General features: G+C 62.6%; 1 protein-coding gene across 7 annotated transcripts in view; it reads right to left on the reverse strand.

Annotated features, from left to right (window-relative positions):
* FLT4 (fms related receptor tyrosine kinase 4) overlaps positions 1-26,365 on the reverse strand; it is a 41,028-nt gene that overhangs the window by 12,231 nt on the left and 2,432 nt on the right. For 4 of the 7 annotated variants that reach the window (XR_004968397.1, XR_004968399.1, XM_036314669.1 and 1 more), the window contains exons 2-22: positions 12,941-13,037; positions 12,147-12,391; positions 11,850-11,962; positions 11,570-11,735; positions 11,251-11,390; positions 10,789-10,957; positions 10,369-10,486; positions 7,600-7,754; positions 7,350-7,512; positions 5,664-5,790; positions 4,485-4,593; positions 3,176-3,538; positions 2,880-3,026; positions 2,651-2,782; positions 2,407-2,513; positions 2,011-2,146; positions 1,464-1,568; positions 1,064-1,177; positions 817-905; positions 543-696; positions 119-213 (exon numbers count right to left, since the gene is read on the reverse strand). Coding sequence is in view for 5 of the 7 variants with exons in the window: in XM_036314669.1 (XP_036170562.1) it covers positions 119-213; positions 543-696; positions 817-905; positions 1,064-1,177; positions 1,464-1,568; positions 2,011-2,146; positions 2,407-2,513; positions 2,651-2,782; positions 2,880-3,026; positions 3,176-3,538; positions 4,485-4,593; positions 5,664-5,790; positions 7,350-7,512; positions 7,600-7,754; positions 10,369-10,486; positions 10,789-10,957; positions 11,251-11,390; positions 11,570-11,735; positions 11,850-11,962; positions 12,147-12,391; positions 12,941-13,037 (3,044 nt within the window). In the remaining 2 variants the exon portion in view is untranslated. The remainder of the gene's footprint in view (positions 1-118; positions 214-542; positions 697-816; positions 906-1,063; positions 1,178-1,463; positions 1,569-2,010; positions 2,147-2,406; positions 2,514-2,650; positions 2,783-2,879; positions 3,027-3,175; positions 3,539-4,484; positions 4,594-5,663; positions 5,791-7,349; positions 7,513-7,599; positions 7,755-10,368; positions 10,487-10,788; positions 10,958-11,250; positions 11,391-11,569; positions 11,736-11,849; positions 11,963-12,146; positions 12,392-12,940; positions 13,038-26,365) is intronic. The other 3 variants (XM_036314670.1, XM_036314668.1, XM_036314667.1) reach the window with 2 other exon arrangements.

A 26,365-nucleotide genomic window follows, 5' to 3' on the forward strand; every position in this document is an offset into this window, starting at 1 on the left:
CCTCTGCCAAGTGTGAGAGGCCTGGACCTCAGGTCGCTGTGGGTGAGCTGGGCTGCTCACATCAGGGCGTGCTGGTGGGGCCCGGCCCCTCCCCTCTGAAGGGCCTGCAGGCAGTCACCTTGCGGGAGGCCAGGAACTCCATCCCCCGGGCCACCTGGAAGCTGTAGCAGACAAGGTCTTCCATGGTCAGCGGGCTCAGCCACAGGTCCTCAGCTGCATAGAGGAGCAAGGCGGGCTCGAGAGGGGGTCCCCCTCCATGATCCCCGTCTTCCATGCCACCCCAAGGGGAGTGTTTGTTCGCCTAATCCTTGCTGCATCGGCACCCCACGGGCTCATCTCTAGTGCTGAGGCCCCTGGCACTAGCTAAGAAGCCCTCTGGCCCCCCCCCCTTCCTAAGGCACAACCCATCACATGCTCTCCCATGTATGTGCCCTCTTCCACCAGTTCCTGGAAGAGGCCCCGGCCGGCTTGTCCCACAGCCCCCGGGTCATGAGGTATTTTGGTGCCGCCACATTTTGGGCACGAGGAAGCCAGGCTCGTACCTTCCTGGGTCCGAGTGGCCCGGGCCGCCTCGCCCTTGCCCATCAGGAGCCTTGTCAGGAGGGCCCTGTCACTGCTCCCCGGCCTCCGCCTCCTGTCGGCCCTGGCACCCTCCACCATGGCCTGGAAGCGCCTTCGCTGCTCCGGGGACTTCTCCTGCGGATGCACAAAGCAGGTCCGAAGCCCCCGTCCCCGAGGCAGAGGCATCACGCCCAGCCCACCTCGGCACCCCGCGGGCTCACCGCGAGCTCTGGCCCAGGCAGGGCGCCCACTTACTGCGTAGGGGCTGAAGGCCTCCCGCTTGGCGCGCAGGAAGTTGGAGAGGTTGCCGTATTTGCAGAACTCCACGATCACCATGAGGGGGCCTGGGGCGGGGCGGGCAGGGCAGAGGCGGGGTGTTGGGGGCCGAGGGCGCGCGGAAGAGTCAGCATTGCAGCAGGGTTCCCGCCCCCCCGACCTGCTGGCCCCTCGCACCCCAGCCCCCGGCGCCCCCCCCCCCCTCCCCGGGCGCCCGGGCGCGTACCGTTAGGCTTGGTGCACGCCCCCAGGAGGTTGACCACGTTGAGGTGGTTACCGATGTGGATCAGGATCTTGAGCTCCGACATCAGGGCGCGGTGCTCGCTGGCTGTGGCGCCCTCTGGAGGCGACACAGAGTCTTGGCCTGGTGCCGGGTCCGCCCGCCAGGGCCCCAGCCCCTGCGCTTAGCGAAGTCACCTCCAGCCTCCGGCCCGCGGGGCGCAGGGTCCCCGGCACCGCCCAGCCGCCCTCTGCGGCAGGAGGGTTCCTCGGCCCCGAGCCCAGGCCCGGCTCTGCCGCCCGTGGGCTCCTGTGGAACCTTGTGAGTCCCTGGCTCTGGTGTCTTCCTCCTGCGCCACCTCCACCCGCCCGCCCAGAGCCGCTGCTCGTCACCGCCGACCCCACACCTTTCAGCATCTTCACGGCCACCGTGTCACAGCTGCTGCCCTTGTGGATCCCGAACGCCGAGGCTTCCACCACCTTCCCGAAGGCGCCGTGGCCCAGGACTCTCCCTGTGGGGCAGCAGGCTTCCAGGTGAGCTGGCGAAGGTGAGGGGGAGGGGACGGCCGCCGGGCAGCCCGTGCGGAGGGCAGGAAGGCAGGCCCAGGAGCGGGAGGAAGGTCGGGAGCCCCCCTGCCAAACAGGAAGAGCGGAGCGCAGGGGCAGAGGGAGAGGAGCGGCAGACAGGAAGGCCTGCATCCTCTCCCAGCAGGTGTGCTGGGCCCACCCTGCTCAGAGCGGCGGCCCGTGACCCCGGGGCCTGGGAACGGGGAGGCCTGGCGGGCTCCTGGGGTGCCCCCAGATGCACGGGTCAGCCAGGTGGGGGCCAGGCGGGACTTCCTGGCATGGGTTCTGAGAGTGGATGGGTTCGGGGCTCCAGCCTGCTGCTCTGCAGCCGCCAAGCCGCCTCTGCCAGGTCCGACCGGGAGGGGGCAGGCCGGGGGCTGGCCTCACCGAGGTGCAGCCGGTCCCGGGGGAACTCCCACTGGCTGGCATCGTAGGACAGGTATTCGCACTGCTCCTCCAGGGGCACCTCCCCGGGGTCCATGATGATGGACAGGTAGCCGGTCTTGATGTCTGCGTGGGCTGGCTGGGGGGGGGGGGGGGTGGACAGCGTTGGTCAGGGCGCATGTGACTCGTGAAAACTGCCCAGACATTTGGGATCTCCCTCGAGGCTCCGCTAAGGAGAGGGCGTGGGGCAGTCTCTGGTCGCTCAGAGCCCGCCGGGAGTGGTCGGGGAGATTTCCAGGGAGGCGAGGCTCCCACGCAGCTGGACAGGGACCCTATTCCTTATGTTTGGGGCTGGCCAGGTGGAGAGAACCCCACGGGAGCTGGGCGAGGAGCGCTCACCCTCCTCATGTTACAGAAAATGATGATGAGGAGGACCCAGAAGAAGACCGCGATGACCCCGGTGCCAACAAGGATCACGATCTCCATGCTGCCCCGGTCCTCGGAGCCTGCGTGGCAGAAACAGCTGTGTGCGTGCGCGCAGAGGGTGCGCCCCGAGAGCGCCCCTTCTGGTGGCCGCGAGAAGCCGCCAGGTGCTGGGGCGGGGGTGGGGGGCGGGGGTGGGAGGGTGTGAGATGAGGCGGACCTTCCACGGCCACGCTGGCCGAGGAGTTGACGCAGCCCTTGGCGTTGCACACGCTGCACAGGTAGCGGCCAGCGTCCTCCTCGCGCACGCGCTGGATGCTCAGCTTCTGGTTCGAGTCGGCCAGATCGATCCCTGCAGGAGGCGGGTGCAGGTTGGGTCTAGACGGGCCTGGGGCCTGGGCGTCCCGGGCCTCCACACCCGCTCTGCGCCCGCCCGGGCCCTTCCCTACCAGACTTTTCCTCCAGCGGCCGCTCGTCCTTGTACCACATGATGCTGGGCACGTGCGTCCCGGCCACCGGGCACCGCATCTCCAGGGAGTCGCTCACGTTCACCAGGAGGTCGGTCAAGTTCTGCGTAAGCCGGGGGGCTTCCAGGGCTGCGGGCAGGAGTCAGGAAGGGGCACAGTGAGGGCAGGAGCCCAGGGCACGGGGAAGGGGCTCTCCAGAGAGGAGAGGGTGGCGGGAAGCTGGAAGGAGGGGCGGGTGGGGAGGGGGCACGCCCGCAGACTCAGGCCCTGTCGCTCACCTTGCACTGACAGGTACTTCTTGTGGCAGTGCTTGTCCTGGCTGTGCCGGTCCTGCACCTCGCACACGTAGTCGCCCTCGTGCTCAGGTGTCACATGGGGGATGGTCAGGCTGAGCGTGGCGTGGCGAGCCCCCGGCGCTGCCTCTTCCAAGGTGGCGGCCAGCGGCGTGGCGAACAGGTGCACGTTCTTGCAGTCGAGCAGCAGCGGGTTCCCGTGGGCATCGTGCAGCGTGGACAGGTTGAGGCGGTACCAGCGCAGATGCTCATAAGTGTAGTTGTCAGCCTGGCAGCTCAGGCGCACGGCCTGGCCCTCCAGGGGCTCCTCCGAGGGCTCGGACTCAATGCTGAAGCCGTCGGGGATGGCTGCAGCGGAAGCAAGAGCCGCTGTGACATTGCACAGTGACACTGACTCACCTGCCAGGTGCTTGCTCTTCCTTGCCCACTGGCCGCTGGACTCACTCAGCTCTCAGCCAACGTTATGTATCAGGTAGGTCTGGGCCAGGGACACCACCAGAGTCTTCTTCACCACTTCACTCCCCCTCACTGACCACTGACCACTGACCACTGGGGCCAATCCACAGAAGTCAGCCCCACGGGCTCTCCTCCTGCCTCCTTCCAGCTCTCTCCTGGTCGTGCCCCAACCTGGCTGCTGTCCCCCCTCTCCCGTAGCCCCATCATCAGTGAGTTCTTTGTCCCCAGACTCAGTGGGGACCGGAGTCCCATCCTGCCTCGCTGTTGGCCACACCCCACCTCTGTCAGCAGTAGCTTTCTTGCTCTGACTGCTTCTGGCCACTCGTTGTCAGGCTCCTGAGGGCTCCGCCACCCAAAGTGTTATCTCTGGCTCCATCTCTCTCCCAGGTCCCCCCACATACACACACCCCTGAGCCCAGGGACTTCCTTTCACGGGTCCTCAGCTTTCCTGAGGTCACTGACACGTTTGAGAAGCTGAGGGAGCTATGGAGCTTCTCCCCAGAGAGAAACACACCCCTGAGCCACCTCTTCAGATCCAGGGCTTGGGAAGGGGGTTGGAGGGAGGCAGTTAGGTGGGGCTTCGGGGAGCAGGAGAGCCCCCTGGTCAGGGTGCCTCCGGGGCAGAGGGCAGAGGGTGCTACTCCGTCCAGCGGACCAGCATGGTCCTCCAAATCTAGCCCTGTTGCCCAGGCTCAGGGCCCTGGGGCCCTGGATAGCTCCCCGGGGTGCTCCACCAGGACCTCAGGGGACCCCAACCTGGTCCCCTTGTCCTCTCCAGGCTTGTTCTCCTCTCCTGCCCACCTGGTCCCTGACCACCAGGCCCACCCAAGTCACTCACTGGTCACATAGAAGTAGATGAGCCGCTCGTCCTGGCCCACCTTGTTGAAGACCATGCATTTGTACATGGCAGACACGTTGGCATCCTGGATCACCAGCTTGCTCACCGTCTGGGCAAAGCACAGGCAGAGGATCTGTTTCCTGCCTGAGTTCCCCACCCGACCTTCCCTTTCTGCAAGGAGGCCGCTGTGCCCACCAGAGTAATGGGGGGAACTGAGGCTCTGGGCTGAGGTGACAGAGTTCAGAGACAAGACCAGGGATGGGAGGCACCGGAGTGAAAGTAAGGCCTTCAGGCAGCAGCGGGGGGCGGGGGGGTGGGGGAGGGGCTCCTTGGGAAAGTCAGGGGACCGGGCTGTGGAAGCTGGCATCAGCAGTGGCTGGGGTCAGAGGGCGGCATAGGCAGGGCCAGAAAGGCTTCTGGCGGTGGATGTGCCATTTCAGGAGGGGACGGGGGCCTAGTGCTGCCAGGCCAGGCCAGGCCAGGGCCAGGATTCAGACTGGGGTCACGTCAAGGGTCAGGCTGTGGCCTAAGATGAGCAGCAGGTCACGGTGTGAGATCCTCGTGACAAGTGCACCGTTGCCCAGGGCTGCCCACACACCTCTCCCAGCGCCCTGGGGTAGTGGCAAGGGGAGGGGCTGGTCCTAGACACCCAGAAGGGTGCTGGCCTTGGGAAGTAGGAAGCTGGGAGGCAGGGTAGGCCACAAGCCCTGCCTACCATCCAAAGACCCCCCCTACTTTAAGCTGGGCACTTCCTGGCCAGGCCTGGAACAGGAAGAGGCTCTGGAGGTGTGTAGGAAAACAGGAAGTGACCGTAGGAAGTGGGTGCCTTTGTTCAGTCCCCTCCCCTGCCTGGCCGTTTCTCAGCATTGCCCCCAGGCTGGCCAGCGGCTCAGCCGCCTTTGGTGGGACCAGGCCAGCCCCCAGCCTGGAGCCAGTGAGCAGCTGGACCCATGGCCTGGCCGGGCAGCCTGAATCTTATCTTTCTCGTTCGGGAAGTGGCCAGAGGTCCTTTCCCCGCCCCCCACATGCAGGCAAGGGAGCTGAGGCGCAGACACTGCAGAGAGGTCACCCCTCAGCCGCTGCCCCCAGAGCCCTGCAGGCCTGGTGGGCACCCAGAGGCCAGAGAGGGCCTCCCCTCCCTCCTCCTCTCGGCCAGTCCGTGGCGCGGCTGGCCCCTACCTTATTCCTCCCCTCCACACACTCCGTCCAGGTGTCCAGGCTCTCGATGGGATTCACAGCGTCCTGCGTGGTCACCTCCCTCCAGTCCCGGCACTGTGGCATGCGGTCCCGCTGCTGCCGCCGGCTGCTGGGGACGAGGGTTGACAAGGGCCAGTCAGAGGTCTGGGCGGGGAGGGTCCCCAAGGGGGTAAGGCTGAGCCTCTGTCATATTCAGGGTCGCCTTCTACACCGCGTGGGTGAGGCTGGCCTTGGCTGGGGTGAGCAAGAGGGCAAGAGCGTTTGCTGCTGGAACACTGTCTCCCACTCTTTTTGATTCTTATTGATTTCACAGAGGAAGGGAGGAGAGATAGAAACATCAATGATGAGAATCACTGATTGCCTGTCCTGCACGCCCCCCACTGGGGATGGAGCTCACAACCAGGCTTGTGCCCTTGACCGGAATCGAACTTGGGACCCTTCAGTCTGCAGGCCGACGCTCTATCCACTGAGCACACCAGCCAGGGCTGTCTCCCACTCTCTATGTTCAGGGCCCTGCAGGGACTGCCACACAGCCTTTGGCAGCTCTGTGCTCGCCCTCCAGCATGCTGTGCCCACCACCCCCCACTCACACGCACCCCTCCTGCAAAGCCCACCCAGATCCCCAAGGGCAGCAGTCAGCACTCCTGCTCCAGGCCCCCCCCTCACCCCCTCTTTCAGAGCTGCAGCCCCTCCTGGGGCCAGGTGGGACTGGGTCTCCCACTAGGACCTGGGCCCCAAGGGAGGCTCTTGTCTGCCCTGGCAGAGCAGAGTGGCCCTGGGGCCCTGTCAGTCGGTACAGAACAAAATGGTGAAGCATCAGAGGGAAGCAAATCTGGAGGTGCCAGCAGTGACCCTCGGCCTGTGTTCTAGAAGAATCTATGAGCCTTGGACGCTGTGGGTGGCTCAGGCCCAAAGGCCACCCCTTGAGCCTCCCACACTGACCCGCTGAGCTCACAGCCCCTACAGGGGCTGCTGCCCTGTCTCCTCCTTGGCCCCCAGTGCCTGTCCCTCCCCAGCCTGGACCCTCCCACCTCACAAGGATCTCTTGCTAAATGGCCAATCTGACCTGACACCCCTGCTCAGCACCCTTCCCTGGCTCTAGTGCCTTCCAGACCTCTGCCACCTCTGCACCCTCCCCTCCGGTCCCCTGCTTGGCCAAGTTGTCTCTGCACCGAGAGTTCTCCCCAGCTGTCTGCCCTGTTGGCGCCCAAGGAAGCGGGCATGGCCAGCAGAGGGGCAGGCTCGCTGCTTACAGCTGTGGCCTTGGCAAAGCCACGTCCCTTCTCAGATCCCGCTCCTCCTCTTAGGGTGACTGTACGCGCTGCACAGAGGAGCTCAGGAGCGAGGGCATGGTGGCGTGCGTGGGGCTCGGCACAAGTCTCCTGAAAGCGGCCCAGCTCTGCCCGCCGGGCAGCAGTGTCCCCCTGGACGCCACAGGCACAGCCTTGGGTCTCTGATGATACGGCTCTGGGGGCTTTGCTCTCCAGGCAGGTGGGTGGGCCCGACGGCTGCAGGGGCGTCTGAGCCTTGCTCAGATGGGATGATGCCAGGGGTTGGCTGCGGTGCATGGTGTCAGGGTTTGCGTTTAGAGCAGGGCTCTCGGGAGGGGTGCGGGCAGTGAGTGGGGGTCAGGGCTGAGGGTGAGCACAGGGCTGGAGCCACACTCACAGGCTGCGCTGGGCGAAGGTCTTGCAGGGCGTCCACGGCCGCCAGTACCACTGGACGCTGAGAGGAGGGGGCACACCATAGGCAGTGCAGGTGAGGGCCTGGCGACTGTGGCGGGAGTAGATGCTGGGGGAGGAGGCCTCCTTCTCGTGGATGTTGGGGGGCACTAGGGGCACAGGCAGGCAGCTGGTCAGCCGGCCCCCTGGCCACACCTGCCCGCCCTCCCATCCCCTCCCCTCCCACCTGCCCCTACCGTTCACCACCAGCTCCAGGCTGATGTTGCGCTTCAGGCCGGCCATGGAGTTCCACAGGGCGAGGGTGTAGATGCCTGCGCTGGCCTCGGTCACCTCCTTGAGCACCAGGGCATGTGAACTGTGGCGCCCCGACACCACCTTTCTGTCCTTGTACCTGGCCCGGGAAGGGAGTTCAGGCGCTCCGTGGCTCCCACCTCCACCCCCCCTGCCCTCCTTCCCTGCCACACCCCAGCCCCTGCAACTGGAATGCACTGTTGGGAGCAGGACCCCTGCAGGCCAGGAGGCTGCTGGGTGCAGGGGAGGGCAGTGGACCCTGCACAGAGAGCAGATGGCCTAAAGCTGTGGGGGTGGCCGCCAGGCAGGAGCACGCCCCACAGGCTCAGGAGCACTGAGGTCCAGACAGGGCTTCCCACAGGCGCCTCCTCTCCGGCCTGTCTGTGGCCAGGGCCAGCCTCCAGCCGCCAGGCTCTGAGGCCCCGTGGGAGTGTCCTGACACCTTCCCCACAGGCCCTGTCTCTTCCCCACGGGTTTCAGTGAAGGAGGGAGGTGCAGTCCCCGGTGCAGCCTGGACCCTGGCCCTGTTGGGCCCTGCCTCCCTCTGGAGCTCGAATTCACCGTCCCCCTCCCTCCTCCATGTAACCAAGCACCCGTTCGTCAGACAAGCCTGGGAACCAGCGGGCCCTCGCCCTGCTCTGCTGCCTGCTCTCCTACACTCTGCTTCCCATGCTCCCCCCGAGCTGGGCTGTCCCCTCACCGCTGCGTCCCCTGCACAGAAGCGGTGCCAGGCACCAGGAGGTGCCCAGGGCATGCTGCTGCACGTGTGAACTGGGAGGGGCACCCCCGGTCCTGAGCTGCACACCCGTTCTGGACTCTGCCTGGAAACACATGGTCCTCGCCAGGCGGGTGCCTTCCCGGGAGGCCCAGGAGGGGCACCGCCCTCGGGCAGAGCCAGCAGCGAGGGGGATGCAGGGGCCCTTCTCAACTGTGGCACCACAGCCCCACCGGGAGGGACGGGACTGACTGGGGCCACAGGGCAGGGCGGGCAGCTCTGGTGCTGTCCTGAGTCTGCCACCTGCCACCTCTGTGATCCTAGCAAAACCCTTCACTGCCTCAAGCCCATGTCCTCATCTGAAAACTGGGGAAATGGCCCTGGCCAGTTTGGCTCAGTGGATAGAGCGTCAGCCTGCGGACTGAAGGGCCCCTGTTCAATTCTGGTCAAGGGCACATGCCTGGGTTGCAGGCTCGATTCCCAGTAGGTGGTGTGCAGGAGGCAGCAGATCAATGATTCTCTCTCATTGATGTTTCTCTCTCTCCCTCCCTCTCCTTTCCTCTCTGAAATCAATAAAATATATGTATTTTTAAAAAGAAATGAAGTGCCCCTTCTGGCGAGGTCGTGAGGGCTAGCTGAGGTCTGGCGCTTCGGAAGCTGAGGGCCAGCCTGGATGTCCACTAGGTTCCCACCCACCCACTCACTCAGTCATCACATACCCAGCAGTGGGCCCCCGTGGGCTGTGGTGGCCACGGTGACCACTAGTGTCCTGGGAAATGTCTCCGCCAACAAGGGGCCAGCTGACAGCTGAGCACTTGTTGGAGGAAGATGCTGGCCAAGTGAGAAGAGAAAGGCCAGCTGTGGTGGGAATGGTGCTACGCAGCCGGCTGTGTGAGGGTCGGCCCTGGGCCAGGTCCCAGGTGCTGCACAGCCAGCCGCCCAGCCAGGGCTGGGTCAGTCCTGAGGGCCTTGGAGGACAGTCAGGCCCAGGTGCTCAGGAGGCCACGCCTGTGAGGGAGCCTCCAGGCTGCATCCCTGCTCTTCGGGGCCCTGCCTTATGGGCCCTGGTCTTGCACCAGGTGTCCCCAGTGGACCCCAAAGTCTGTGGCCTCAGAGGCAGGGTCACCCCGGGCCCAGGATCAGGGGATGCTGGGCCCTCCAAGAGAAGCCTGCTCCCCGCGGCCGGGGTCCTGCCGAGCGCAGGTCCGCGCTTTCAGAGAGGCTCTGCCTGCAGGGAGGTGCCCAGGCTGGAGGGCACGGCTCCTCTAGCAGCTGGGAAAGCACAGAGTGGGCTCCCGGGGGCTCTGGGCTCAGGCAGGAATGCCCTTCCCTTTCCTGGCCTCTTCTCCTCATCGCTGTGATGGAGGTCAGGTGAGAGTGTGACACCCCAGGGTTGGGCCACGTGGGCTGCTCAGGCAACCTGAGGGTGCTGGGGGGCACTGTGGATCCCCGAGTTCTGGGGGAGCTTGCAGGAGTGCTGGCCAGGGCAGAGCCACCACCGAGGGACCCCTCCCTGACCCCGTGACCTTACTTAGGGGCTCCAGCAGCCTGCGGGCATCCACGAAGCCCTCGCTCACTGCCACGCCGCACAGGCCTGGCCCCCCAACAGCCTGTGAACCCCTGTGGCATCCCCGAATTCTAGATGGGAGGGCTCTGAGGTGGCACGCTGTCGGGACGAGGTCTAGGAAACCTGAAGCCGCTGCTGCAGGCAGGCAGGGCTCTGTGATGCGCTCCAGGCGCAGGACCTCAGAGGCTGAGCACGTGCAGGAGGCAGTGGGAGCCCCTTGCTGCACCCACCACACCCGCACACACCTGGAGGCTGGCATTTACCAGTTTCCACAGTTTAGCAGCAACCCAGGCTGGATTATCGCGTTATACGCATGCTCCTTAGCGCCTTCAGAGGGGGCCCTCGCACAGGCCCAGCCTGGGAGGATGCTGCCCTCCTCACCCAAGGTCAGCCAGGCCTGCAGGTAATGAGGGGCAGGAGCCGGGACTGTACCATTGGAACTCCGGTGGGGGGTACGCAGCTAGCTTCACGGGCAGCTTCACCAGCTTGTCTCCTGCTGTGGCTTCCAGGACGGGGCCCTTGAGCCACTCGACGCTGATGAAGGGTTTTTCTGCCAGACGGGAGGCATCGGTGTAAATCCAGGGGCTGGCATCGCTCACCCACCACTGCCCAGGGCCTCAGCCATGGCCCTGCGCCCCGAGGACAGACCCTTGTAGACTGGGGCTCACTGCCCAGCAGGGTGTGGGGGCCAGACAGGCCATCCACCCTCAGCCCTCCCTTGCCCTGGGCTGGACTTCATCCTGCTTGGTGCACTATGACCTCTGACCCTGGCCCAAGCTGCACAAGGAGCCTTGTTCACAGGCCCGGTGACCGCCTAGGCCCTCTGGGCACGTGGGCCCCACCCAGACGTACGGTGCACGATGACCTCGGTGCTCTCCCGGAACCGCTGGATGCCATTGTTGGCCTCGCACGTGTACGGGCCGAGGTCGCGCTGGCTGACGTTGTGGATGGTCAGGATGCTGGAGAGCTCTGTGTGGGTCTGCTGGGAGCGCCGCTCGGGCACCCACTTGCCCCGCTCGGCCTGCCCGTGCCCAGGGGAAGGGCAGGGTCAGAACAGGCAGCCCGGAGAGCTGACACGAAAGGCGCACCCCCAGCCCAGCCAGCAGTGACGGCGGAGCCGGACGCACCCAGAGTCGTCCCCGGGGGAGGAAAATGTCCCCATCAGACCAAGGCTTCCGGGCAGAGCGCAGTCTGCACCTCCGCCACACGCAGGCAGAGTGCCGGGCCAGGCAGGAGCGGCACAGGGTGGGCCGGGCAGGGATGGGACGCCTGGAGGTGGCTCGGGCACAGCCCTGGCAGAGCCGGCGGCCTTACCTGCTTCCCTGGGTAGTCCCAGTCGAAGGTGACCCCCGAGTTGAACTCGGCCCACACGGTGCAGTTCAGGACCAGCTTTTCCCCGACGAGCAGCTCCATGGACTTCTTGGGGAAGAGCTGGATGTCGTAGAGCTCGTTGCCTGACGACACAGGAGCAGTGATCCCCAAGCCCCTCACCAGCACAGCACCCGGAGTGCAGGGCGCAGGGCACCCACCAAGACCCGCTGTGGCACCTACAGCCCCATCACTGAGAATCTGGGGTCTCCATCTCCCCCTGCAGTCTTCCTCCCGGGACCCCGTGGCCCAGGACAGCCCCTACCTGTGATGTGCACGATGAAAGGGTTAGACAGGAAGGCCTGGCCGCCCCAGGTGGTCTCGCACTGCAGATACAGGGTCTCCCGCAGCAGCGGCGTGGGCACCCGCATGCCCCGGCGGTCATCCCACACCACGTCCTGCCCGTCGGGCTGCAGCACTGAGCTTGGCTGCTGGGATATGGTGGCCATCAGCTCCCGCTGCCCCCTTCCTCCTGGCCAGGTCAATGGCTGCCTTTCCCAGGGAGAGGACAGGAGGGCTAGGTCGTGGGGAGTGAGGGGCTGTACCAGGCGCAGGGTGACGTTGAGGCCGGGGATGGACACCAGGCAGGGCACCCACACGGAGTCCTTCCTGTCGACCAGGAGTGTGCCTGGCTTGTTGATGAACGGCTGCTCCGAGTCTGCAGAGAGAGCGCAGTTTGTGGGAAGGGCAGGTGGAGCTTGGGGCGGTCTCTGCCCAGGTGGGGGCTCCAGGGCAGCCCCTCAAGGTCTGGAGGCCAGGGTGGGGGTGGGGGCCTGCTGCGCCTCCAGGACCCTGCCTGTCACCTCGTGGGCTGCAGGAGCGCGTGGGGCTGGGCCCCTCACCTCTTACGAACACGTAAGTGCTGGCCGCGGTGGTGCCCTCGATGCGGGCCTTAATGTACTTGTAGTAGCAGCCATAGCTGCCCGTGTCGTTGGCGTGGGCCTCGGGAAGCAGCAGCACCTTGCAGTAGGGCCGGGCATCCGTGCCTTCGCAGTCGCGAACGAACCCCAGGTCTTCACTGTCCTTTTCCCCCGTGGCTGGCGCTTCCTGAGCCCCTGGCCAGGCCCACTGGAGGGGGTGCTGCCCCCTGGCAGAGGAGGCAGAGGTCAAGAGGGGCTCCACTGCAGCCCCAGGGCCAAGGCTCGCCCACCCGGAGGTCAGGCCAGCGGGTGCCGGGGCACACACCATGCACCCAGCCCACAGCGGGCACTGAGTCCCGGCCTCTGCCTGGCTCGGGCCTCTGTGCGGCAGGCTGGCCTCCGAGGGGTCCGGCCTCGGTCACAGCTGGGCTGCAGGGGGCTAACATGTCGGGGCCTTTGAAATTGGCAACTGGCCTGGGCTGAACAGCGGCTGCTGACGTGGGTGCAGGGTGACCCAAGGGTGGGTGCAGGGTGACGGTCTGTGGTCCGTGTGAAATGACCAGGGGTGGCTGTGGGGGGGCGGGTGCAGGGTGCCTGGGTCTGCAGGGTCTGCCAGCTCCCGGGCCCCCAGGGAGGCCCACTAAGCCTCAAGGCCTCTCTGCCCGGGCCCTGCCTCCTGGGCTCTCCACCGCCATCTCCAGCCTCAGTTCTTAGTCTCCCCTGCCTGACAGACAAGAGGGCCCCAGCCCCTGCTCCGCTGGCTGGGGGCTGAGTACCTGCAGGAGATGGACAGGCTGTCGTTGGAGTCAATGACGTGTGTCTCCTCCGTGATGTTCAGGGTCGGGGGGCTCATGGAGTAGCCACTCACCAGGCCTGGGGTAGGGGACAGGGTTAGTGTGGCGCCGGGTCACGAGTTCATGCGACAATGTCAACCAGGCGCAGACCCCCCTAGGGCAGGGGCCCCGGGAAACAGGACTAGGAGCTCCCTGCCCACGGCTCCTGCCCGGGACCCACCCAAGTGAGCCCTGGCCGAGGCCGGGATCCAGCCCAGACCCCTGGCCCCACGGGGCTGAGCTGCCAGCAGGAGATTGACGGGGGATACTCAGACCTCATCCTGCATTGGGGAGGCCTGCCGGTCACCTGGGCCTTGTGCACCCCACATATCTGCCCGAAGGCCCCTCCCTTCTGCCTGTGAGGGGTCCTCGCAGTGCAGACTGTCCCCGAGCATGCCCAGAACTGAGCCTCGGCTTCCCAGGACCTCGTGCTCCGCCAGGTCCCATGGAGTCCACCTCATGTGTCCTTAGCCCCAACTTCTGTCCAGCCTCCAGGCCCACTGGCTGCCCTAGCTCCTCCGACTCTGCCTGCTTCAGCCCCGCATGCTTCCCACAGGGCTTGTCCCCAAACACACATAACTCGCCTGGCCCAGCTGAGCACACGCCCAGCCCCCCAGGACCCTGGCATGGACCCTCAGCTCCTCACCCACCACCCTCCTACCAGCGTGATGGCCTGCGTGTGCGTGCGAGCGTGTGTGTGTGTGTGTGTGTGTGTGTGTGTGTGTGTGTGTGTAAATATGTGTCTATCTGTGGGCATGGATCTGTGTTTTTATGGGGTGGGTGTATATGTGACATGTCTTTGACATGTCAGTGCATGTGAACACATGGACTTTGACATGTTAGTGTGTGTGTGTGCACGTGTGTGATCTGGCAGACCCCGGGAGGTCTGGGTCTGGAACTCTGGCAGATGTATCCTGCCAGGACCATCCTGAGACAACAGGAAGAGAGGACTGCATGGCTGGAGGCCCAGGGCTGTGTCCTGTCCCTCTCCACAAGTCCCTGTCCTCCCGGGGGGCAGGGCCCACTACCTGCCCCTGCCTCTTCCCTCCCAATGGGTCCAGCTCCTCTGCCCTCCCAACCCAGCTCCCCGAGGCCAGGGCCCCCCCTGGTTGGTTCTATACCACCCTGACCCCGCACACCACTAACCTCCCTGGGAAGAGCCCCTGGGTGGTACCTCCATACACCAAGATCTCAGTGTAGCACCAATGGACAAGATGGTCAGGGCTGGAAAACCCTCCCCAGGCATCTAGTCCCACTGTACAGACCAGGAAACTGAGGCCCGCCAGCAGGAGCACACCGGCCCCTCAGAGCACCGTGACCACTGCGAAGTCCCTCCTTAGCCTGAAGCCAGGACGCTCCCTCCTGCCCTCAGGCCCCAACGGGGAAAAGTGGCCTGGGCTCCGCTCCCAGGGGCTTCTCCATGTGGGCTCTGCCACCAGGTGGTGCCTGGCCTTCCATGCACACCAGTCCCCCACTGCATCCCTGGGCTGCTGGAGAGGGTACCCCACACGAGGAGGCCCTCCTGCAGTTGTGAGGGGCCGGGAAGGAATCGGGAAGGCGGCTCTGACCTGGGCCTCAAAGGACAAATAGGATTTCCCAGGCAGCGGAGAGTGAACAAAGCCACAGCAGGCAGACAGCCAGCCTCTGAGCTGCAGAGAGGGGGGCGTGATGGGCTTAGGCTTGGACCACAGGGGAATGAAGGCCCTGGCCTCCCGATGTCTGGCACATGGTCACCAGAGGAGAGCCTCAGCAGCCAGCACCCCCCTGCCTGGGAACAGGAATCCCCCAGTGATGCCTGCAGTGTTGCCCTGGGGACCCCAGAAAGGCTGAGGGTCCCCTCTTTGGGGTGCACATCCAGGGCACACATGGTACCCCTAGCTATGAAGCCGTGGCAGATGTCACAGATGTCAAAGGCTTCCCTTTGCTTCCAAGATAAAGCAGGCCGCTCCCTTCTGCCCACTGCCCTTCTCTCCAGCCTCATCTCCCAACACATCTCTGAGCGTCATGGACCTCCCACCATCATCCCCAAGTGCCAGGCTTCTCACATCTGAGGTCTTTCGCCCAGAACATTTGTGCTCCTCCTTCCCGAGAAGCTGACTTGTTCGGGTCTGGCTCATGCTTCCCTTCCGATGGAGCAGACAGCTACTCAGACAGTGTCAGCCTCCTGGGTGCTCCTGCTCGATGAACAGGAGGATGGGTGGGTGGGTGGGTGGGTGGATGGGTGGATGGGTGGGTGGATGGACGGTGAATGGATGGGTGGGTGGATGGGTGGGTGGATGGATGAAAGGATGGATGGTTGGATGGAAGGATGGTGAATGGATGGGTGGATGAATGAATGGGTGGATGGGTGGGTGGATGGATGGGTGGGTGGATGGATGTGTGGGTGAATGGATGGATAGATGTGTAGGTCACTGGATAGACAAGTGAATAGGAGTGAATGCATGGAAAGGGGAATAGAGCTTGTAGGAGCTTCCTCCCTAGAGGCCACCATACCACCAAAGGAAGCATCTCCCTCCTGTACTAATGCTGTATCAAAGGAGAAGCATCCATTGTGCTTGTCAACCATTTCACCCATCCAAGTGAGTCTCTTCACTGTTGCCATAGGCCAGCGGTTCTCAACCTGTGGGTCGCGACCCCTTTGGCGGTCGAATGACCCTTTCACAGGGGTTGCCTAAAACCATCCTGCATATCAGATATTTACATTACGATTCATAACAGTAGCAACATTACAGTTATGAAGTAGCAACGAAAATAATTTTTTTAATATTTTATTGATATTTCTACAGAGAGGAAGGGAGAGGGATAGAAAGCTAGAAACATCGATCAGCTGCCTCCTGCACACCCCCTACTGGGGATGTGCCCAAAACCAAGGCACATGCCCTTGACCGGAATCGAACCTGGGACCCTTGAGTCCTCAGGCCAACGCTCTATCCACTGAGCCAAACCGGTCAGGGCGCAACGAAAATAATTTTATGGTTAGGTCACAACATGAGGAACTGTATTTAAAGGGCCAGAAGGTTGAGAACCACTGCCATAGGCCCTGACTTGCCCAGTGCCCCTCTGTCTTCACTCACTTCCACGGGGGCCTGTGCGATCAGCAGACTTTGCTGTAGACATCATTGTCCTCCATCCTTCCGGCCTTCACTGAAACCTGGCTTTCTGAGGACACCACCGGCCCTGTGGTGGTGATTGCTCTCCGTGCAGAACTCCTTGTGGCCACCTCCCCTTCTCCAAGGGCAACACCCACTCCCCACTAAAGCTGTCATCAGCTGTTGTCTTGGTCACTTCCCCTCATTCTCTGCTCCCGGCTCTCCAGCCCCCTCCACCTCAACTCAGGCCATTCCCCATGACTTCAACATCCACACGGATGACTCACCAGCGCCTTTTCAGTCATCATCTCTACGCCCTCCCCCAACCCCGAGGCCCCTCACTTCCCGGGTACACCCTGTTCCTGGTCCTCCCCAGAAAGTGCGCCATCACCAAGCACCTTTCTTCCTGAGTTTCTCTCCTCTGCCTCCTGCTAGGTGCCCTTGTCGCACTGCTGCTAAGTCCTTCAGCCATATGCGTACTTCCAGGCCAGGGACCCCTCGCCACTGTCACCACCCTCTGGCCTCACCCTTGTCCTGGAACAGCATGGCTCATGTTCCATCACTGCCTCCCACCCTCCACGCCAACCCTGGGCAGCACGTGCCCCTCAGTGGCTCTGAGCTTCGGCAAGGACGGAGCCCACACTGTGGCCTCCGCTTTCTTTCCCAGTGGCCGACCTTAACCGGGCCTGGGGCTGCAGGCCAGGGTTTTCCTCCCGCTCCCTGCCCTCTCAGCCTTAATGAAGTGAAGCCATTAGATGGAGACACCCCATGTTTCCACATTCAAACGCCACACCCCCAGCCTGGGGCCCTGAAACCCTCTGACACTCCAACTCCCTGGACCTGACTCCTGCAGATTACTTCTTTCTCTTCTGATCACCAATATTTCTCTGTGGAATCATCTCCTGTCTTATAAGAAAAAATAAAACCCCAATTCCTTGGTCCTACATGCCCTTCCAGCCACTGGTCCTCCTCCATTCCCCTCCATACAAAGCTCTCTCCCTGTTCCCCTCCTCTCACAGTGCTCATCCTCCCACTGGGTGCAGCCCCATCCCCTGCTTCACGGCTCTCAGGACCCCCAGGCTGCAGGAGAGTGGGCCCTCGTGGGCAGGGAGCAGAGCTGTCCCTTCTCTGCTGCCTTCTGTGATCCCACTCTCCCCTCATCCTCCCCTTCCCCTCTGCCTAGCTCCAAAGGCTGTCGCCTCACTCTCTGTTCTCCACCGTCCTCTCTCCTAAATGTCCAGATACCTCCAGTTCTCCATCTCCTGCCCAGACCCCTTCTCTCAACTCCAGCTTGAAGGATCCAGCTACCACTGTGCTTGGCCGCCCCACAGACCCCCGAGTTCCACATGTCTGAGGCTGAACTCCAGACTCACACCTCTCCACCCTGCCAAAGGCTCCTCTTTAAAAAAAAACAACAAAAAAATAATAATAATAATAATTAATGGATTAGTTAGTCTTTAAATATATTTTTATTGATTTCAGAGAGGAAAGGAGAGGGAGAGAGAAACATCAATGATGAGAGAGAATCAGTGACCGGCTGCCTCCTGCACACTCCACACTGGGGATCGAGCCCACAACCCAGGCATGTGCCCTTGACCGGAATCGAACCCGGGACCCTTCAGTCCACAGGCTGATGCTCTATCCACTGAGCCAAACCAGCCAGGGCCAAACGCTCCTCTTTGATAGCGTCCGTCGCCCCAGACAGAGTGGATGGCCATCTCTCCTGCCCGCCCTTCTGTCCACCACCAAGCACGTCTGAGCCAGGTCCGCTCTCCTGGGGCCTGGGGCCTGCCCGCTGCGCTCGGCCCTCATGGCTCCTTGGCCGTTCCTGTCCTCCACTCCTCACATAGTTGTCAGTGATAGTTTAAAGGCATATTTGTGCTTTCCTGCCAGTGCCTTCCCACTAAGCACTCAGGAAAATCCAAACTCCTGACCTTGGGCTGGCACCCTCCTCCCCCCCACCTCCCATGCCTTCTGGCCCACTTCCTCTCCTGCTCACGCCCTCCAGCCACCACGGCCTGAGGCTCTTCCACAATATGTTGTACTTCTTGCAAACCCCCGCCATTGCACACACCTCTTCTCCTGTTTGCCTCCTCACGTGACCTGCACCGCCGGCTTCTCGCCTTCCGCTTAGACATGACCTCCTCATCTCAGCCTCCTGGTTGTTTACTTCATCCTTCTTATCACAATTTGTCTAAGTTGTGTTTTCCCAATTCCTCTACTAGACAGTTAGGTTTCAATGGGGTAAGAACAAAGAGGGGCCTCTTTTCTACACCACCCTGTGCCTAGCACAGCACCTGGCACAGAGTCAAGGTTCCATAAATACTTGTTTAATTAATGGATGGATGGATGGATGGATGGATGGATGGATGGATGGATGGATGAGTGGATGGCTGAGTGGATGAGTGAATGGATGGATGAGTGGATGGATGGATGGGTGGATGGATGGATGGGTGGATGGATGGATGAGTGGATGGATGGATGGGTGGATGGATGGATGGGCGGATGGATGGATGGGCGGATGGATGGATGAGTGGATGGCTGGATGGGTGGATGGGTGGATGGATGGATGGATGGATGGATGGATGGATGGATGGATGAGTGGATGGATGGATGAGTGGATGGCTGGATGAGTGGATGGATGGATGGGTGGATGGCTGGATGAGTGGATGGATGGATGGGTGGATGGATGAGTGGATGGATGGATGAGTGGATGAGTGGATGGATGGATGAGTGGATGGATGGATGGGTGGATGGATGGATGGGTGGATGGATGGATGAGTGGATGGATGGATGGGCGGATGGATGGATGAGTGGATGGATGGATGGGTGGATGGATGGATGGGTGGATGGATGGATGGATGGATGGATGGATGGATGGATGGATGGATGGATGAATGGGTGGATGGATGGATGGGTGGATGGATGGATGGCTAGGTAGGTGGATGAGTGGATGGATGGATGGGTGGATGGATGGATGGCTAGGTAGGTGGATGAGTGGATGGATGGATGGATGGATGAATGGATGGATGGATGGATGGATGGATGGAAGAGTGGATGGATGGATGAGTGGATGGATGGACGGATGAGTGGATGAGTGGATGGATGAGTGGATGGATGGATGGGTGGGTGGATGGATGGATGATGGATGATGGATGGATGGATGATGGATGGATGGATGGATGGTGGATGGATGATGGATGGATGGATGAGTGGATGGATGGATGGGATGGATGGATGGATGGATGGATGAGTGGATGGGTGGGTGATGGATGGATGAGTGGATGGATGGATGGGTGGGTGGATGGATGGATGAATGGATGGATGGATGAGTGGATGGATGGGTGGATGGATGGGTGGATGGATGGATGGGTGGATGGATGGATGGATGGATGAGTGGATTGATGGATGAGTGGATGGGTGGATGGATGGGTGGGTGGATGGATGGATGGGTGGAAGGAAGGATGGATAGATAGAAGGACAGATAGATGGATAGAAGGATGCATGGACCAACAGATGCACAGGATGAATGGGTGGATGGTGGATGGAAGGATAGAGGGATGGCTGGCTGGCTAAATAAACTTCTGAGTCTTCCTTTGGGTTGGAACTGTGTCAGATCCTGTGGTTCCTCTGGAAAAGATGTTCCAGTTTTAATGACCAGGATCCCTGGGGACCGCGTGTTCTCCAGGTTGCTCAGCAGCTGGACAGATCAGGCCTGAGGGCGGCCAGGCCCAGAGGCGCCCTGCTGCCCAGCCCCCACCTGCAGCCCTGAAGAGGGAGCATCCTTCCTGCCGGGCTGTTGTCTGTCCCGCTGTCCTTCCCTTCCCGCAGCAGGAAGCACTGTCATCCTGGCCTCTGCCGCACTCCCCCTGCCTTCCTCTTCCTGGCCCAGGAACTGGCTCCTTCCTTCCCCTGGCCAGTGGCCCTGGCCCCCCAGGCGCAGAGCATCGGGGCGGCACTGCGCCGAGGTCAGGGAGGCCAGAGTGCACACCTCTTCTCTGTGCTGTCAGCAGCCTTGGGCAGGGAGGCTGACTGGGAGCAGCACACTGGGGTCCTGGTGGGGGGTGGGCAGGAGGGGCAGGAAGTCCTGTGAGTTAGCGCTGACCGTGGCCCAGCATTCACTGCCTCATTTGATTCTCACACATTTGAGCCTGGGAGGGAGGGTGGGGTCTCTGGTCCAGTCAACAGCAAAGAAACAGACGCTCCAAGCCCCCAGTAGTGACGGCCAGCCGCTGTGGTGGAGCCTGAGCTGCTGATCCAGGCCTCTCCCTGCCCAGGGCCCCCCTCACACTTCTCCACTTGCTTCTCTCCTACCACCACCGGAGCGCCAGCAGCCTCCTTCCCAGCCTCCAATCTGTTCCTCAGCCCAGAGGAGCGACTCTTAACCACCTTCGCTGGCCCTTCCTGGTCCTCTGGAGCTGTCCTTGACCTTGGCCTGGCCTCCAGGGTGAGGCCGATCCCAAAAGGCCCCTCCCTCCTGGCCAGTTTCACCTCCCAACCCACCAGCCATACCCACTGTCCACCTGCAGAGCGCACCAGGCCCCGGCCCACTGCCCAGCGGGCTGCGGCTGTGTGTCTGTCCTTCCCTGCTCCCCATGCCTGCAGAACTGCTACTGCTGCTCAGGGCCATGGGGGTGGGGGTGCCTGAGACGAGGCTACGAGACCACCCCCACTGGGCCCTGGCCTGGCCACAGGGGGCACCTGTGTCACTGGGCTGCTCCTGGAGGTCAGGATGGCCTGTGACCTCAGAGGTACCTCTCCATCCCTGGCAGAGTGTAGAGGGAGCAGTTATTGCAGGCCTTGTCCTGGTCCCCTGGGGGTGACGGGCTGTGTGGCCATCACCAGTCACAGCACCTGTGCTCAGGAGGACAGAGGCAGCAGGGTCAGGCCAGCGACTGCAGCCTGGAGCTGAGCTGAGGGAGAAGCACCGGGGGACAGCTGGCCATGTGGGGCTGGGCTTGGGGTCTCCGTGCTTTGGTCCTAGGGCTGGGCAGGTGGGGGAGACCTGCTCCAGAGCCTGCATATGGACCTGGGGAAGGTGCGGGGTGTTCTGTCTGGAGTCCCCCGCACCTGGCTGGAAGCCTCTGTGCCTTCGGAGATGAAGGGTGAGGGTCAAGAGGCCACTAGTCCCTCTACCCCTGACCCTGCAGGGCTGATGGCTGGGTTAGGAGGGACCCTGTGAACCTGGCTGTGTGCACCACAAAGCCACTCTCTGGCTCTGTGGACGTGGACAGGTCACTTCCTCCAAGCCCCAGTCTTCTCACTTGTGAAATGCGAATGGTTCATGGAATTATTGGGAACCACAGACCACAAATAACATGATACACAGTAAGAGCCATCGTAAGGACAGTCACTGGCGCATGCACATGGAGCCCTTCTTCGTTGCTGCCTGCTGAACGCTTTGCCCGTCACAGCTTTGCATCGCACTGGGACCCTGTGCCATGGTCACAACATCTGGGGAGGGGGCGCCATAGAACACCTTGCTGGTGGGAGGCGTGTTCCAAGGGCTTAAATGGGCTTTGTAGACTGAGTAGGAGTTTGCTGGCGCAGGAAAAGGACACACAGGACAGAGGGACCAGTGCAAAGGCCAGAGGGCAGGAGCCTGGGCCATACCGTGGAGAGATGCGGCCCAGGTCACAGGGCCAGCCTCAGGCTCTGGGCCAATCCTTTCGCCCGGGGCTCTGCTCTTCTCACTCATGTGCTCCCCCCTGTGCTCCCTCCTTCTAGAGGTAGCCCACCCCCGGGGCTTCGAGGCCACCTCTGAGCTCCCCACTACTCCCCGCAGCTCTGCTGAGCTCCAGTCCTGGGGGCCCCTGCTCCTCATAGGTCTTCTGCTGGTTGCCCCTCAGCCCTCAGACGCTGACCAGATCACACCCACCACTGGGGACAGCCACGGGGCACACGCTGTGCACCCCTCGCTCCCCGCGTCGTCGTCCCCCCGCCCACCATGAGCAAGTGTTAAAAGGACGGAGAACTCCCAGCACTGGCAAGGATGTGAGCCAACAGGCCTCACAGTAATTTTAAAATGCTCCACACTTTGACCCCTAATTCTGCTTACCCCCAATACATCCTGTTGCGACAATAACAGCAAACGCGTGTTAGCACTTTCCGCGGGCTGGCCTGCCAAGCACCCGGCCCTCTAATCTCTACTCCCGCCACTCCCCCGTCCCGACCCCGTGCATTCTGTTCTCGTCATGTTGCAGATGAGAGAACTAAGGCACCAACTTAGTTAAGTTGCTAGTCAGAGATTACCTTTGGGGACAGGATAACGGAAGCTACTATTTCCTCCACCCGGGGCTGCACTGTCTGCATTTCTGCAGTTTACAAAATGTAAAGGCCTTCACCCGACACCCGACGGGCTCATCCTTCGTCCTCATCCTTCGTCCTCATCCTTCATCCTCACCGGGAAACGCTGCGCTCCCTCCTGTGACCCGCCAGGCACTCGGCCGCTATTCGCCCCCACAGCTATTGGTTGCCAAGTCACGTCCATTCTCAGGTCCAGCATCAAAGGCGGAGGCTGGGAACACCAGGCTTCCCCTCTCCTCCCTGCCACCCTGGCAAAGTGCTTTGCACTCAGCGCTCAGACGCCTTGCGAGGGACGCCTTCCAGCCGCTCTAGACATTCCAGGCTACCCCCCCCCCCGGCCCCCCGCCTCTGGCCAGCCTCCCTGCCCCTCCCCTGACTCAACACACCAGTGTCTCCCCACTGCTTGAGACCTAAGTGGTCAGAGCATCTTTCTAGAACACAAGTCCCTCTCCTGCCTAAGACCTTTCCCTGCTTCCCCAATGTTGGGGGCAGAACCTGAGCTCCTCCCGTGACCCTCCAGTCAGCGCTGATACCTGCCTGGTGCCTGGTGCCCACTCCAGCCCCAGAATCACAAGCTGAGATGCCTCCCAGGGGCCCCCTGCACAGCTCCACAGACCCCAGCCCCAGCCCCGGACCGGCTCACTGCACTAACTTCCCAGGAGGGCCTTTCCATGGTGTCAGCCCGGCAGTGATGGCCCTGACCGGCTGGAGGCTCTCGGGGACAAAGGGACAGCACAGTGTGGCAGGTGTAGAGGTGAGGGGTGGGGGTGAGGTGTCCTGCTCTGAGGTGGGCCCATCAGCCAGGCGTGGACCTGGGAGAAGACGTGTCTGTGCGGAGGGGCCTTTTGAGAGGTCTCTGGGGTAGGAGGTGAAAATGTCCCCAAGGTGGTCAGACATTTAGGATCCACACACGCTTCTCTCTGGAGCCTTCCCCGGGGAACGGGGCACCCGCCTGCCCGCCCGCCCCTTCTAGCCCCTTGGCCCCCGTGCCACCTGGGGCCAGACACCTGTCACCTCCCTGAAGCTGCCCGAGCATCTAGTGGCCACGTCACCCTCCCGCCTTCATTTCCAACCTCCAAAATGGGCACAGAAGCCTAGGTCACAGGTTACAACCTTCGCACACCACCGTGTAGAGCAGCGGTTCTCAACCTGTGGGTCGCGACCCCTTTGGCGGTCGAATGACCCTTTCACAGGGGTCGCCTAAGACCATCCTGCAGATCAGATATTTACATGACGATTCATAACAGTAGCGACATGACAGTTATGAAGCAGCAATGAAAATAATTTTATGGTTGGGTCACAACATGAGGAGCTGTGTTTAAAGGGCCAGAAGGTGGAATCACTGGTGTAGAGCAAACTGATTAACCTGAGTCCAAGTGTGAAGGTGCGCCCGCCGGCGCCCTTGCGCTCCTGCTTAATGCGAACTATCTCCATCGGGTTAAGTGCCGGTGGCTCTGAGGATAGAGCTTTAGGTTGAGTGAGGATAAGAGCTTCCCCAGGCCCGCCTGAACGCCTGGGCTCTGGGCTCTCAGGGCCCAGCAGTGGGGATGAAGTGCCCCCCTCCATAGGCCCCTCCCACTCGAAGCAGCACCCGGGCAGGGCAGGCCTGGAGTTCTCCCTCCGAAGCCTCTGGAAGGCGGGGTGAAGAGCAGCGCTGGGGCTGGGGGCATGCTAGGTGGGCCTGGGGCTAGGTTCGCCCTGGGGACCCAGCATGGGGACCTCTTCCTCCCCCCACCCAGGAAGCTGGACTGAGGGCCACTGAAGGCTCAGGGCTCTGCTTTAAATTAATTTTTAAATTTACTGATGAGAGAGAGAGAGAGAGAGAGAGAGAGAGAGAGAGAGAGAGAGAGAGAGAGAGGTTTTGCTGTTCCACTTGCTTGTGCATTCATTGGTTGATTCTTGTATGTGGCCTGAGGATCCCACTCACAGCCCTGGTGTGCGGGGAGGATGCTCCGATCAATGGAGTGGCAGCTTTGGGGCAGCGGGAGGCAAGTTCGGGAAGCAGGGAGTGGCGGTGAGGCCGAGTGGGAGTGGGGGCGGCCTGAGAACCCCAGGAGAGGGGTGTAGGGAGGAGGGGCCTGGCACATGCTGGCTCCCAGCTCAGCACAGCTGTGGGTGCAGCCAGCTGTGCTGGGCAGTGGCCCTGCCTGGGGTCAGGGCAGGCGGTGTTATCAGGCTGCCCAGCTGCCTCCGAGGTGGCCCCTGCTAAATCGGGCCGTGGGCTCTGCCGCAGGAAGAGGGAAATGCAGGCAGGATGTCCTCTCCTGCGGCCGACAAGTCCTTTCCCATGAACCCCTGCTGACCTCGCTGGCCACGTGGCGGGTCCCCCACTCACCACCCCGACCTGCGCCTGCCGGAGGGGCCCCACACCCGGCCTGGCCCGGGCGGGGAGCGCCTGTGGTCCGGCCGCCCAGCCTCAGCCACAACGCGATGCAGACCCGCACCTTCCTCTCCCAGACGCCCGCCTCGGGCCTGACCGGAAAACCCAGATCCCAGAGGAAGCCAGTGTCTGAAAAGGATCGAAACTCAGGAATCCCTGGCTCCAGCCCCGACATGTTGCAGGGTCCTGCTCAGAGGTCGGTGCAGGGAGTGTGAGCGGCTTTCCAGACCCTCGCCCTGCTCACCCCTCTGCAAGGGGCATCTCAGAGGGCTGCGGGCACAGGAATCCGCCACGTGGAGGAAACACCCAGACACGCAGGAGGGGTGGGAGCCCTCAGCCCCATCTCCTCAAGCGCTCCCAACTTTCCTCTCTCCTCACCTGCCCAGACCCGGGAAGTCCTGCTGGCCACCTCCACCCAGAGGACCTGCCTCCAGGGGGGCACCTCACCTCTCCCCACATCGATCCTCCTCCCGGGGCCCCCATCTGCTGCTGAAGCCAGAGACTGGCCCTCGCCCCACGTCCCACCCTCCCAGCCACTGCGGCTGCTCCCGGGGCGCCCCCTGGGTTCTCACGCAGCCCCTCGCTAGGGCTCCATCTGGTCCGTGCCTCTGGCGATGCCTCCATGGGCCCCGGCCAGGTGGCTCCCGGCTCCGAACCACCCCCTCCACAGCTGCTGCTGGCTCCTGTCACCCCCACCTGGCCTGTTCCCCTCCAACCCCAGACCCCAGCCACCTCGAACCACCCATGCAACCCCATACACCGGCTGGGCTTTCCCGGCTCTGGGTTGAGGGGGTTCCATTGCGCTGCCTGGAATGCCGTCCTGAGTTTGCAGACCCTCCCGGAAGCTCTGGGCTGCACGTGCTGCTGCCTTCCTGTGTAGCCACAGCTGCCAGCAGGGCCTCCGTGGGTCCACTGAGCACCTCGGTCCCCGTGCCAGACGTCTGATGCCACCTCTGTGTTCCTGCCGGTCTGGCTCCCAGGAAATCCCTGCAGGACGGGGTCCAGGTCCAAGGCCCCCTGGGTCCCCGTGAGCGCCACAGCTGGTGACACAGAACCACAGCTGCCTTCTCTGGTTGGGAAGGCACAGCCTGGGGCTGGGGTGTGGGCGGCACAGCCAGGAGCCTCTCCTGTGACACCTCACGACCGCTGTGCTCTGGGTGCCAGGACCCTTCAGCCACACTGACCCCAGGCTGGTGAGCCGCACCTACACCCTACATCCATGTCCCTGAGCGGGAGCACGTACATCCTACATCCATGTCCCGGAGCACTGAGCGGGGCCAGTGGGCCAGGCCACACCCTGCCTGCACCAGCGTGCACCCCTGCCCCATCCCACCCTCTGTCCCGAGTACATGGGTCGGGCTCAGGCTGAGGAGCTGGGACGGAGGAGAGCTGGGATGCCCAGTGCCACTCAGCTACAGCAGGGGCCACCACAGCTGCCCGGTGGTCACCTGCTTCCTCTGCATGTCCCCGAGCTGACTGCCCACTGTCCAGAGGGGCAGACAGCCTCTCTAGACTGAGCCCCCCAGAGAAGCCTCTTGGGCCGACCTCTGCCCCCTGCCCCCCAACAGGGACCCTGCCAGAGCAACGTTTTGG

Source organism: Myotis myotis, unplaced genomic scaffold, assembly GCF_014108235.1.
Source record: "Myotis myotis isolate mMyoMyo1 unplaced genomic scaffold, mMyoMyo1.p scaffold_m19_p_6, whole genome shotgun sequence".
Taxonomy (NCBI): domain Eukaryota; kingdom Metazoa; phylum Chordata; class Mammalia; order Chiroptera; family Vespertilionidae; genus Myotis; species Myotis myotis.